The sequence below is a fragment of the Filicampus tigris genome, chromosome 4 (assembly GCF_054856515.1).
Source record: "Filicampus tigris isolate MCC_2025a chromosome 4, RoL_Ftig_1.0, whole genome shotgun sequence".
NCBI classification, from domain to species: Eukaryota; Metazoa; Chordata; class Actinopteri; order Syngnathiformes; family Syngnathidae; genus Filicampus; species Filicampus tigris.
In genome coordinates, this window is record NC_141220.1 from 8102634 (window position 1) to 8116556 (window position 13923).

The 13923-nt window shown below is 40.5% G+C and overlaps 1 protein-coding gene and 1 long non-coding RNA gene across 4 annotated transcripts in view; both read right to left on the reverse strand.

The window, feature by feature from the left end:
* Window positions 1–7108, reverse strand: part of LOC147148376 (uncharacterized) — a 42575-nt gene extending 35467 nt beyond the window's left edge. Inside the window, exon 1 of the long non-coding RNA XR_015086585.1 lies at window positions 6846–7108. This is a non-coding gene — a long non-coding RNA (uncharacterized LOC147148376). The remainder of the gene's footprint in view (window positions 1–6845) is intronic.
* Window positions 7109–11825: 4717 nt separating this feature from the next.
* The window catches only part of banp (BTG3 associated nuclear protein), a 51239-nt gene continuing 49141 nt past the window's right edge, over window positions 11826–13923 (reverse strand). Inside the window, exons 13-14 of one of the 3 annotated variants that reach the window (XR_015086653.1) lie at window positions 12765–12933; window positions 11826–12658 (exon numbers count right to left, since the gene is read on the reverse strand). Coding sequence is in view for 2 of the 3 variants with exons in the window: in XM_086029454.1 (XP_085885580.1) it covers window positions 12829–12933 (105 nt within the window). In the remaining variant the exon portion in view is untranslated. Of the gene's footprint in view, window positions 12934–13923 lie in introns of all 3 variants that reach the window. The other 2 variants (XM_086029454.1, XM_086029452.1) reach the window with 2 other exon arrangements.

The following is a 13923-nucleotide window of genomic DNA, read 5'->3' on the forward strand; positions in this document are numbered from 1 at the left end:
CTAAACTCAGCAAGATGTATGACGGTGAAAAGAAAAGCAAACTTGACGTTTTGGTGGGGGAGCCGTACAAATGTATTGCTATAACCGCAGATCACTGCACCTCAACTCGCAACCACAGTTATTTGGGGGTGGCTGCACGCTTTATTGATTGTGAGTGGAACTTCAACTCATTTTGCACTGATCGTCGTGAAAACAGAAACCAAGGACTGGGCTGATAAATGCGAAACACAGTTCCTTAAGGTGGCAAATAACTGGGTGATTGAAAAAAAGATATACAACATAAATACAGATACATGCATACAGACAATGGGTGGCTTTAGATCTTTTCTCAGCAATATTTAAGTGAGATTAAAAAAAAAGATCATAATTAATCTCTCAATTTTTTTAATCTCCTAAAAAGGGTAACCTGTTTAACATCATAGGCGGACCGGCCCATAGACAGGTACTATTTTTTCCGTCCAGACAAAATGGCAGATGAACGGACAGAGGAAGGGTACCCTGGCTGTAGGCGGAAGACGATACATGGATGATAAATGGACCACAAATCTTTAGTAAAATGCCCAGCTCTGTATATGTACAACTATATATATATATATATATATATATATATATATATATATATATATATATATATATATATATATATATACATATACATATACATATATATATGCTTACTTTAACGACCTCAAATGTTCCATAAGTATGTTAGAGGACGTGCAAAAGAGAACATAACATAAGGAAACACACCACACTGTCTCCTTGGCTTTTTCATTACATATGCTCTGCGATTAGCCAGGGTCTCCCGGGACTAGTATGCCTGTCTCAAGTCAGCTGGGAGAGTCTTCAGCTCACCCACGACTCTAATGAGCGTTTAAACAACACAATCGTTAGATTTCTAGAACAGAAAAGACTGTAGACAAAAACTCCAATTGCTATGCTATGTACAGGGGAAAGTGCTATATGTGCTTAGTAATTCTGGAGAAACGTTAGTCTCGTTTACTAATAAAAAACAAACAAAACAAAAAAACAAAGAGAGAGGCAGTGTGTGTGTGTGTTACTTCTACCCACTCATCATCATGTGACCAAGAAGAGCTAAACCAGATGGTGGAGAATTACCTTCCAGATAGCGCTTCCTTGACTGTTTCTTCATAATTCACACCTTTAACAAACAACTCAAATGTAGTATATTCACAAGAATAAACAACGCAGCCATAGCTAACCCATAAAGCCATCTGGCTGACTTCACTCCGGCCTTGCAGCAAACTGACTCAATGCGAGTTCACTCAGTGCAAGCTAGGAGTTTTGTTCTACTTCTTCTTGTTTACGTCTGATTTCTCCCAGGGCCTTTTCAGGACGGCTGCCAGCCACGCTCACTTCATCTTGGGGCTCAGCAGTGACAACGTCCAGTCATCCACTGGGTGTCTCCTGAACTTGTCTCGTTGTCTCTAATTGTGCGAGGCTTTGGCCCGGCCAATGGACAGCTGGGCACAACAACCTTCACCTTAATCACAAAGGTTAAGTCTTGCAGAGCTGAGTCATGCTTGCAGGATGCTCCCATATAAACTGCTCGTCCTGCCGAGTGCAAAGCCCATTAGCTCTTTAGCTTTTTTTCTCCAGTCTATCCTCTCCTTTCTTCACTTACGTTACGTACCGTATATGACCTTACATGGAGCAGGCACATTCAAATGCAAACATGTAAATACAACAGCAGAACAGACTCTTTTTGAAGCAGCTCTTCTTTCTGATGGTCTTTGATAGATTGATAGAAATTGTGCACCTAATTCAATTCTTGACTTTAAAAGGATTTGTTGATCTTCACAGTTTTTCATACTCTCTCGAGCTCACTGGGGGAAATGAAAAAAGTATGACTGGCTGCAGATGATAGATAATGGGGTTCAGGCCCCGATTCCAACCCATCAACTAATATACAGAAGCTGAAAGCACCTCACAGATGTTCAATTGGATTTAGGACTACGCTCTGGCCGGACCACATCTGAAGGTTAAGGGGGAAATTTACCAAATGTGGAACAGTACATAAATCCCTCTACCTTGACAAAAGCCTAAATTCCTGGTAAAGAAAAATATTTTCAAAGCTTGCTTTTGGACCTTTCGGAGTTGTGGCTAAAGTTAGTTCCACCAGGTCTTACCACAATTTCTCAGCTGTTTTCTTGTGACCTGATTAATTTAAGGGTATTTTTTTTTCTTGGGGGGGTTATAAAAGTCTGGCACAAAAGATAGGTGTATTACAAAACGTTTAATCAATTCATTTGATTAATGAGTCGTTAATGAAATTTGTTTGATTTTGTCATTAATTATGCCAAAATCCAAATGATAAAAGGGATATTGGATATACAAAACATTGGAGACTACAAAGCCTATTTCCCTGCTGGGGTCGGAGGAGGAAGTAGCCAACTGCTAAGTAATCAGCAGCCATCACTAAATTATGTTCCGTAATTTGTAGTCAAGGAGTAACTGAAAATTAAGTTGACATTAAACTGTCCTCCTCTCTGGACTATAAGTTTTCCCATTCAAAGATTATCCAACTCGATCCTTTATGCAACTTCAATATTAGAATAGCGTTTAAGTCTCCTACAGACTCCACATCTGTCGTCATCAATCATGGATTCCTTATTTAACCTGGACGTGAAAATGGGGTGTCTCGTACAAACTCCAAAGTACATCTCTCTTCCTCTACGCTTAATGTGAACAGTCCGGTGAAATAATCATCTGCACAGCTGAAATATATATGCAGGTTCTCAAGCCAGAGACCGAACAAGGCTTTTCTGTTTCGTGCTCTCTGGTGACTCTGGTGGCAGAATGTCTTGTACAGACTGGGCTTGGCCTCAGATGCTGTGCTCGTAACACAAGGACACAACCCCACAATCAGACGAGGAGGCTCGGCAGTGTGTTTCATGGGAGGCGAGGAGTTCACTTTGTGAAGTCCCATAAACAGTCCAAAACACAATAAATCTTGCATGTATCTCCACTCGCGCACACTCACAACAATATAAATCAACACGAAGTAGTTGGCTTCACACATGCACACAGTGACACTGGTAAATCCCAATTGGTTGAACATAAACCAAGATGGTGGGATGAAATGTTAGACCGTGGTGATTAACAACCAGAAAAGCCACGGAGTCCCAGTTATCCAACGATTGGTGCAATTTAACCAGAGGAAAATACATTTTTAGATCACCCATTTATAACTCCTGACAAACAACTTATACTGCATGCCACATCTGGCATAATCATATTTATAGTGGCAACAAAACTAAGAGCATTTAAATCAAGCCCAGCCTTTTCTCAGAGCTCTTCTATGTCTGCTTAGTGAAAGTCAAAGTGGAGTTTTCTTTCATCACATAAGCACATAAGAGCTTTCTGGCGTTAACAAACAAGCAGTCGTTCTCCCATGGAATTAGACATGGACTCCGTCCAAACTAGATGATCTCGCTTAGTCCCTAATGTCTCTGAAAACAAAAGGGCCATTCTGGCTTGTTCAAATTCAATAGAGTGTGAACAAAATGACTTTGTATGATATAGTTACTTGTGTCTCTGATGGGAAGTCCATAGTAAGCTGCAACAATACGTGTGTGACATTGTCCTTACCCTGATGCATATTTACACTTGTGTTAAGAATCTGGATTTTTCAGTGAAATGCATCCCGACATTTGCCAAGGAACATTCCTCGATAAGGAGGTAGAAATAACTGAGGCAAAGGACGCAGTGCCAGGTACTGTTTGTCAAGCATTTACAACCAGGTCAGTGCAAGCAAAAAAAAAAAAAAAAAAGCTGCTAATGGAGCCTGCTATCCATTATTATTCAGCAAAGGCATGAAACCTTCACAGGAATCGAGTAAGTATGCAGTCTCACGTCATGCCAAAGTTGATCATATCGACTTTCTCGCAGCTTCGATTCAACTGACACTGTTCTCTCTCTATCTCAATGACTCCCAGTGCAATCCATTAGTCCAAGGGGCTTTAAACAAAGTGTAAAACACTCCCTTTCCTAACATATTACCTTGCTGTTGGACAAATACATCTGGTGAGGAGGTTTTATGTGGACAAGATGTTATGTTTACGGCCTCCTAGTAACAGCTAAATTAGTTCCCATTTGGTGCAATGGGATGATCTGACAAAAACACGGACTCCTCGCTTTACATTCTGCTTCACCGGCAGCAACATAACCCAAATTTGTACGTAAGTCGGTATGTGCCGCAGTCTATCACTAACCCGGTAGTAAAATCATAATTACAGTAAATATTTGTATGAAGATAAACTTCTAAGACATAGCTACAAAAGAATCAAATGAAAAGATGAGTTTTTGTAACATGTGACAACTTATTTGTATAACAGTCCATTCCATGCCATAAGTAAACTCTAATCCATAAGAAGTCCGGTGAGAATCGTAAACCGAAGGATCGCTGTAATAGTTTTTAAATAAAGCTGCCTAGCGTGTGCCAGCATGGTGTTCAAGTGGTTAGCATGTCTGCCTCACAATTCTGGGGTTCGAGGTTTGAATCTTGGCGACTTCAAGGGTGGAGTTTGCACGTTCTAGCTTGCGTGGGTTTTTGACAGGTACTCGGACTTTCTTTGACATTCCAAAACATACATGTTTGGTTCATTAAAGCGGAAGTCAACCAAAAACATATTTTTTTCAAGAATATATTCTATTCAAGCCCACTAGTTGAAACAAGGCATTCTGATGAATAATGCGTTCGTGGAATAAGAGTTAATCCACCCGTTTTTAGCCATCTCTGGGGGCGGCCATTTTGTCACTTCTGTCAACTAAAAATGACATCACCACTGCTCAGTGCAGTATAGTACATCTCGCCCTAAAGTCAGCTGGGGTAGGCTCCAGCTCATCGCAGGCCCTAAGGAGGATAAGCATGATAGAAACTGGATGGACGGATGTTTGGATCTAGGGCTGTTCGATTTTGCCTAATAAGAAAATCCAGATTATTTTCTCTCAAAACCGATTTTACGATTAAGATTTCTTTGTAACATAAAAAAAGAATGAAAAATGAAGTATTTTGAATGTCTTTTATTAAAACTTAATTTTTCTTTCGTTTAACTCAAAATGCCGGTCAATTAAACAATCCATCGGGATTAACAGCATTTTACTTACACAATAGATTTCAGATCTGTTCTTACTTAAACCAATAATGAAAGAAGAAATGCTTATACCATCTGAATCGAAATCATCAACATGAGAGAAGGTAGACAGTCAAGTCCTTAAACCAAACACTCTGTCCGAAAGTCATTTTGCCAAACAGCCAGTGACTAGCCTTTCACATTTCTCCCTGGTCTTACTTAAAAATAAATCAATGATTAGTGCAAAACTGTCACTCAATAATACAATGCACTGTCAAGCTTCAGTACGGATGTACAGTCCGACTGGACCAGAGGTCCATTGTAGAGGAGAAAAAAAAAGGAAGAGACGCCTTTCAGACGTTGAGTTACTTGCTCACTGGTTGTATTGTACATGCGGGGCACACAGATCTATTTTTGCCCAATTTATTAACTAAATAGCAGAATCGCCGGTCGCCATGGACATTGTCGTTGTTTCGGACTGAGCGCTCGTGGGAGGAAGCGGAAATGCAGAAGAAACTACAGTGGCTTAGATACACCAAAAATAACAAAATCGAACGTGCCGATTTGAACGTTTTTAACATCGTTTTATACAGAAAATTCGGTTACGGTTCAAAATTGCTTAATCGAGCAGCCCTACTTAGATCACACAGTGTAGTGTCAATTAATAAGTCTGAATGCTGAGTAGGAGCAGAATCGGTCAAATCCAAAATTGTACATGTTACAAGAGAGGAGTCGCTGATAGTGTGGTACACGCGCCCGAGTTGTGTGCGGGCAGCGTGGGATCGATTCCCGCTCAGTGATGGTGTCTGTGTGTGTGCCCTGCTAATTGGGTTGCGTCAGGAAGGGCATCCGGCGCAAAATGCTTTGCCAAATCAACGATGCGAATCGAGCGTGCACTTGATTTGCTGTGGCGACCCCTGAGGGGGGAAAAGCCGAAAGGATAGCAACAACAACATGTTACAAGAGAGGCAAAAGTACTAGTGGGCATTTTGGTAATACTTGTAGCACCCAGGGGTCACATACCTATTAGTGCAGTACAGTAGTTTACTAATAAGGCTTAATTCTGTCCTAGTAGGTCAAAAGTGGCACTAATTAACTGGTGAGGACAAAGAGCATAGTAGTACACTGTTAAGATGGATATCATTAATATCAATAAATGTTGAAGCGGCTTTCCATATTATGTTAAGGCAAATTATTTTTCTATTTTGAGAAGTGACTGTCTTTGTTGTGCAAGGGTACACTGAAAACAATGTGCTGAATTTAGTCAATTTTATGGATCCCGACAGATTTTATTTCATCAACGGGTTGCACAAGATCTAAATGCATTCTGTAAGTGAATGTAGTCTACTTGAAAAATATATCTTGACGAAATAAATAGAGTAAATTCAACCAACGTTTTTTTTTTTTCAGTGTACGAATGAAATACTCTTTCAGGGCTCATTCATCAAGCAAGCTGACGTTAGGTGAGAGCTTTGAGATGCATTTGTATAAGAAACAGCAACAACAACACTATTGGACTTGGCTGCAGTGTAAGCTTTCTAAAGAAAGCTAAACAACTGCGACGAGAAAGACATGGAGCATCTGTGATCTTGTTACGTCTTATACGTCATCATGTCTCAAGTTCATCTTCATCCTCTACAGCAGCGTCACGCGGGCACGCACACACTCACACACAACTTTGTTAACAAGCCCGCGACGTCTTTCGCTCTTTTTTTTTTTTTTTTTTTTAATTTTTTTTTTTTTACTTACGTTGGTTGCTAAAATTAAAGGTGTCCACTCGAAGGTCTGCGCTGCCAGCTTGAGCGGTGTGTGTTTCTGGTTGTGTTTGTACCCCTCCTCTCACACACATCTGGTCCCTAAAACGCGAGAGGACCTCCCCTCTCACGTCTCCACTCCACTCCAAGAAATTCCCTGCAGAATGGAATTATCAGTCGTATATCGAAAGTTTCACATAAACACCAACGAGGCGTCAAAGTGTTCCTTCCTGCTTGCTGGTCCCCAGGTGACATGAAGAGGAAGTTGGGAGTGTTGAGCGCTCAGCGCGCGCTCCGCTTTCAAACAACACGTGATTCTTTGAGACAGCATGCCACACGACAGCTGTGCTGATGACATCCTGTACACTACGCATACATTGACAATGAGGCTGGCTGCGTCCACACAAAGTGACTCTATTAATGCAAATGATATGACAGCAAACACCCATTTCCCTATAGGAGCAAGCAGTGATGGGAAGCAACAAAATACAAACACTTTGACAGTACTTAAGTAATTATTTTTTCAGGTGTATACCTACTTTACTTGAGTATTTATTTTTATGCCGACGTTTTACTCTAAATTGAACTCTGAAATGAAAACAGATACTAAATAGGTTGTCAAAATAGGCTTGTTACCCACCACCCCCGCTGATGACGTCACAACATAAACAAAACTGTAAATAGAGAGGTACTGTATATTCAATTTAGGTCGTCGATCTTGATTGACTGAGACCCGAGAGACCTGTAAAAAAGCAGATGGCAGAATTGATTTGGAGAAGCAAGTTATTCCCCATCAAAGGCCATTTAAGGGATTTTTTTTTAATTGTTGGCTAATATTGTGCCAAACTAAAAACCTACAAGCCTTTTTTCCCAATTAACTTTTTATTGTTTTTTTTATCCATCCAATCCCAGATTAAGACAAACAACATACTGTTGAAATATCCTCAACAATCCCCAAGTTTTAGCAATATGAAAAAATAAACAACAATAATAATAATATATACATTGCCCACCCGTGTATATCCATATAAACACACAGTGTGACCATACAAACTGAACTAAAAATATGTGCAAATTGTAGACATATGTAATGCCAAACCCCATAAACATGAATGGCAGACGAGATATCATTTGATTTAAACGAAATGATGTTGCAGATATCTGAAATGCCATCTGTGGCTAGGAACAATGCATATATGTTATGTTATGTAATTTTTGTCTCTGCAAAACTGACTTAATCTGCAGTATCTCTCTGCATGCACAAAGAGGGTTTGCCATAGTCAGATGGCAAGTGGAGTCAACATTTAAAAGATGAGTTTGATTGGAATTAACATTGCAGGTATGTATCAACGAAGTCTTTCTGACTAGTCGTAAATTACATTTTCAATAGTTGGAATTTTCATTCATTATATCTTTAACAGATTTGTGCCTAGTTGAAACAACAGATAGAAATATCTGTAATATAGTTTTGACTATACCATTTTTTTTCACCTTGGACAAATGACCAGAGCTGGGCAGCCCATCCCGGGGGTGGAGCGGTCCGTCCCTCCGTCCTGGAGTCTGTCCACGCCCGGGACAGACTGCCTAGCTCTGTCCGACCGGACAAAATGGCAGATAATCGAACAGCAGAAGGGTACCCGGCTGTAGGCGGAAGGCAATAAACAAACCGCAATTTTTAGGTAAAATGCCCAGCTCCGTATATAGATAGCTATAGTAGCATTGTACATTCGTTGACAGTCTGGATGTTGCAGGGTGAACATCTCCAGCTCAAGAAGCAGTCTCAGTCTCCAGAAGTCACCAATAAAAACACAAAAGTTGATGGATTTTTTTTTTTTTGCTCATCACTTAAAAAAAGAAAAAAAGGTCATTGAGGGGTTGGAAACGTAAAATAAATGGCAACACTGAGTAGGCCCTTGGAACAGAACAGACAGCATACACCCTTCTCTACAGGATTATATGCGGCAAATTTATTCATGGAACTGGATCACTGCTATTCCACTTTTTTATTAAGTAAAAAAGATATATTAGAAAGAACAATAATGATGGCGCACTGCCACTAATGCAGTGTTAACAGATGCAAGTTTGAGATTTTAAACCTTTCAAGCACAGTGGTCACTACGGTGGACAGCTATTTAAAAGTTGTTTTCGCCTGTATTAATTCATCTAAAAAAAATATTTATACTGTAAATCAAATCATATAAAATCATAATTCATGCATGAAAGGGTTATTTGGCGTTTATAAACCATTTACATCCATGTTCAGTAAATAAAACATTTACAGATAGAAATGACTTTAAATATCAATAAATAAATACATGTAAAATAACTTCAAATTCAAATATCTTCCCAGAATAATAAATAAGATAAACATTCTTCATTTTAAACATCCTAAATCATATCCTAGATTAAGACAGGTGATGGAATAAAAAAAACATCTTTAAAGTGGAAGTCAACCCAAACTCAACCAAAATGTTCTATGCAGGCCCACTAGTTCAAAGACTGATTGTGTTTGTTGAATATGAGTTAGGCAACAAAATCCACCTGTTATAGCCATCTCTGGGGGCGGCCATTTTGTCACTTCTGTCGACTGAAACTGACATCACAAATGCTCAGGGCTCAGGCCTAACGACCAATCACGGCTCAGCTTCAGGAAACAGGTGAGCCGTGATTGGTCGTTATCTGAGCCCTGAGGGTCTGTGATGTCATTTTCAGTCGACAGAAGTGACAAAAGCTCTCTGAGATGACTAAAAACGGGTGGATTTTGCTGCTTAACTCATATTTCATATTAATCATATTGCCTTGTTTCAACTAGTGGGCCTGCATAGAGGATATTCTTGAAAACAATATGTTTGGGCTGACTTCCTCTTTAAGTACAACAATCACTCCTCAACTTTCCATGAGCCATAAAGTGACCCGACTCACACAGGCATCAAAAACCACGATTTAAGTCCTCTAAATCCAGTTTCTCTTCATGTCACTGAAAAGCTGCCATCTGCTTCAGTGTATGGCTAATTCTGATTGCTGTGCTCACTATCGGGAACAGTCAAATGCGGTAGGTGAGGTGAAAATAACTGTCTATCAATAAAAAAAAAAACATATGAAAATAATAAAGTGGACACAAGATGAATCATTGACGGTATCTACACTATTTAGACCCATAACATCATTAAAATTGTATTGTTTATGTCAGAAAAATATAAAGTAGAACAAGAATCTGACATACTGAGACACCGCTCCAAGATCTACTGTTGTTTAATAAATAAACAGCCACACAAACAGAATCTTGATCATTTGCAACCACAGAACAGAGAGAGAGAGAGAGAGAGAGAACAGAGATGTCTTGGAAAGCTACATTTGCACGTCGTACTCGTAGTACTTTGAATGATAGGATTGCATGACGAGGTCCAATTTAAACACTGCTGTCCTGGAGTAATCTCACTCTCCACATAAATCAGACCAATCTTGGCTCGGTCATCAGTTTATGATTGTTGTGTCCAGTGATCTTTATGAATCCCAAGATAATGCTTGCTTCCGAGGGTCTGATGGCAGGTGAGCCGCAGCTACGGCGTGCCGCTTATGCAGATATTAAATCAGAGCAGTGCTGAGAAAATGCCCCACCGCCCGCCCCACACGCACACACACACCCGCACACGCATGCACACGCACACTCACACACACAGTTTGAACAAACCCATTGGGACTACACATGTAACTGAAAAGTTGTAAATATGGGAGGTGGTTCCCCTTTTGCAGATACAGCAACTTTGTAAGGATTTTGAAGTGCATGTGTGGGAATTATTGTGCATTCATCCAGAAGAACATTTCTGATGTGTAAGGTCACTGATGTTGAACAAGAGAATCATCCAGGTCACTGAGGTCAGGGCTTTCATGCTCTAACACGCAGAGATTTGTTCCCACAACGTTGGTAGCATACAATTCAAATGAAGGGGGAACGAAGGAATGTACAGGAGCCCTTGACCTGACTGATTAGTTTCTCCACTCCAACAATGTCTTTCGGTGACAAGCGTTAAACAGTCGAGCTTTCTGTACCGCCTACTTGCTGACTGATCTTTGCGTGATGGTGTGGCAAGCCCCTCCATCGCTGGATGACTCTGATAAGACTTGAATCATCCGACCACAACATCCCACAAATGGATGAAATAAACAGGCTTTACTTCTTCATTCTTGCCAGTGAAGTGAAAACTTCTGCAAAGGATTGTTCAATAGAGAAATACCGTAACCTACCAAAGACAGAGTGCAGAACATTTTGCTTTGTTTATTAATCTGTCAGTCAGGACACTCCTTCCTAAACATGGTTTTCTTCTATCAATGCTTTGTTACTGTTACCAGCAGGTTATCTTAGAGACAGTCTGAGAGAGGATCTGTTGCTAAGAGAACCACTGCAACACCTGGATGTCACCCAGGATTGTAAAAGTGAAGAGAAGAGCCTGCTCCGGGTGCAGCAAAGAGAGATCACTGGGAGGAGGCATTTGAAATGAGCGATGTCAGGATTGTTTTTATAGGATGGACATACCAGTTGATCCCCTCCAAGCTCTTGACCAGCTTAGCGAAAGACTTTAAAAGGGGAGTAAATGGGGTGTAACACTCAATGAGCATGAAGAAAATGAGAGTTGCATAGCAGCACAGTTATATAAGAGAGGGAGTGAGACAAATGGACAAGATGAAGTGGCCGTGTAGAGAGGTCAGAGACAGCAACAACACACTGAGGGAGAAACAAGAGGAAGCAGTCAAGACTTCAGACATGGATGTTGTTTTATCAAGTTCACTTTGTCGCCTGCTTCTTTCTCCCATTCCAAAATACACGATGACATCACACCAAGCATGGGAAACTTCCCCACAGCCATACAGAGCTTCAACAATATCTCACTGATATCTTCTTTGCTTGCTGCCTTGAACGATCTTTTGAGAATCATCTGTCCAAGACGGCAACACATGAGTACAAAGTGGATAGGAGAATCTTGCCAGGCTTGCGTACAATACAGAAGCATTGTTGCCATGATAAATATTTACCAATAAAGCAAATTAATTTCTAAAAAAAGGGCCTTTCTGGCTTTGTGTATGTTGTCAATGTAGGGATGCTGTAAATCTGAAAACATATGGAAGCCGTTTTGCTAATCTCAATTTATGGAAATGAATGGAAATTGAAAACAAAGCAAAGTCAGAATACACATTTACAACAACCACAAATATGGTTTATTCACATGAAGGTATATTTCCAAAGACAAAGCTGGGGATATTAACACCTGCAGGCTTTCCTTGGTATTCTACAAGCCACTTATACTGGCACCAGTTCCTGTATTTCATGGTCTACCTCTTTCAAAACTAAAGCATTTCTCCCAGCAAGCAACAAATAGATACTGTAAATCAAACAACAAACCAGAACAATATGGGAACATGATGAGGCAAGTGAAGGGAGGAGCTCACAGCCGGGAGACAAAATATGGATTCAATTATGAAGACTGATAAAACAAACTCATGTTCCCAGCCAATTTCAAGTTCCACTTTAATGTCCAGAAATTTGATGAGAACATTAACATTCAGGGGGTTAAACACCATACTCGGGGACCCAGCTTCTCCACTCTCCAAATCATCCATCGTTGTAAACAAGTATGTCTACGTGCCGACGGGCTGCATAAACAGCAACCGCCCTCGATAGACAATAATCCCGGTGTGGATTCCAGGGTGGGATGATTCCTTCTTCAGATGAACACACCAGAACGACAGCAGCTGATTGTGAAGAATCATGGTCAAGTTCGCCATGAACATCTGCTTGGCAAGGGACAACATCTACAAAAAAAAAATGGCCCTTTCACACCGTTTCAGATTGACGTTCGGGATTTGTTCAACGGGGTTTCTGACTTCAATGTCTGTCAGTCTCTCTGCATGTGCGGACCTCTGATGCACCGTAGAGCCCCGTAGTGGAAAAGTTAGGGTAGTCCAGAAAACAGACAACTCGCTCAGGTAGCCACAGAAGTGACGATTTGGACCACTTCGCCGTTCTCTCCCTGGATGGTGTCTTTCACCTCCATGTCTGCTTGCAGAGCAGGAGCAAGTTCAGCACCCTGGCACAGGAAAAAAAAGGGGAGGGAAGATGTTTGAAATCTTATACATGATTTTGTACAAAATACTAGATTTTAATGGAAAATCGTAGTTGCCATGTACATGCGTGGTTTATGAATACAATCTGTATTTATTTGGCCATTCATTTAACATCAAGGCTTCCCAACCTTTTCAGGCGGTTTTCCATTACAGGTTCCAAAACAACCTTGTCCCCGCACTGCCTCGGCCTCCATTGCCTCTCCATTACAACAAGCGCCAATTTGGAGTCAGCCAGTCCTCTCTCAAGCATCTCGTTTGAAGACACATTTGTATTCTTGGGCTTTTGATCCAAAGTGAGACTGACACTTTTCTTCTGTTTTCCGCTGTCTACTGTATACAGTCATTTGTGTTTTAATTTATTGCGTTTTGCTACTTTGTTATTGTAATGTAAAGTGCTTTGTTACAGCTGTAGCTGTTATGAAATGCGCTATATAAATGAAGTTGTAATTTATTGTATTGTAGCGTTCGCATGGATTTTCTTTGGCTACTTCCCCCCACATTCTCAAAACATGCGTGTAAGTCAATGGGATAAGCTGCAGCTAACCCAAGTGGGGACAAGCGGTAAAGACAAGTGTGGTGGATGGATAGTTTAGTGAGCAGTTCTGACTTAATTCGTGTGAATTTAAAGGTATTATATGATTGTAGCTCACTGCCCTTAAACTTTATGCTCACGTGTCATCATCTGGACATCTTAATATAGATATAAATAGAATTCACCGAAACAAAAGTGGCAGACCACAGCACTGTTTCCGCACGTTGTGCATAGATTACATCGTACATACCACACCTTGCTTTTGTGTTGGTGGGCATGCAGTCAGTATTTCTTTACAAGGGAACAAATCACTCACTGCAGGCCTGGCGGACATATTGCAGAATGTCATTTTTCTAGGTGGCTCATTTTGACTATGCTGATGACGCAATTTGTATTTGAATGCCCTCTGATTGTAGTTGGT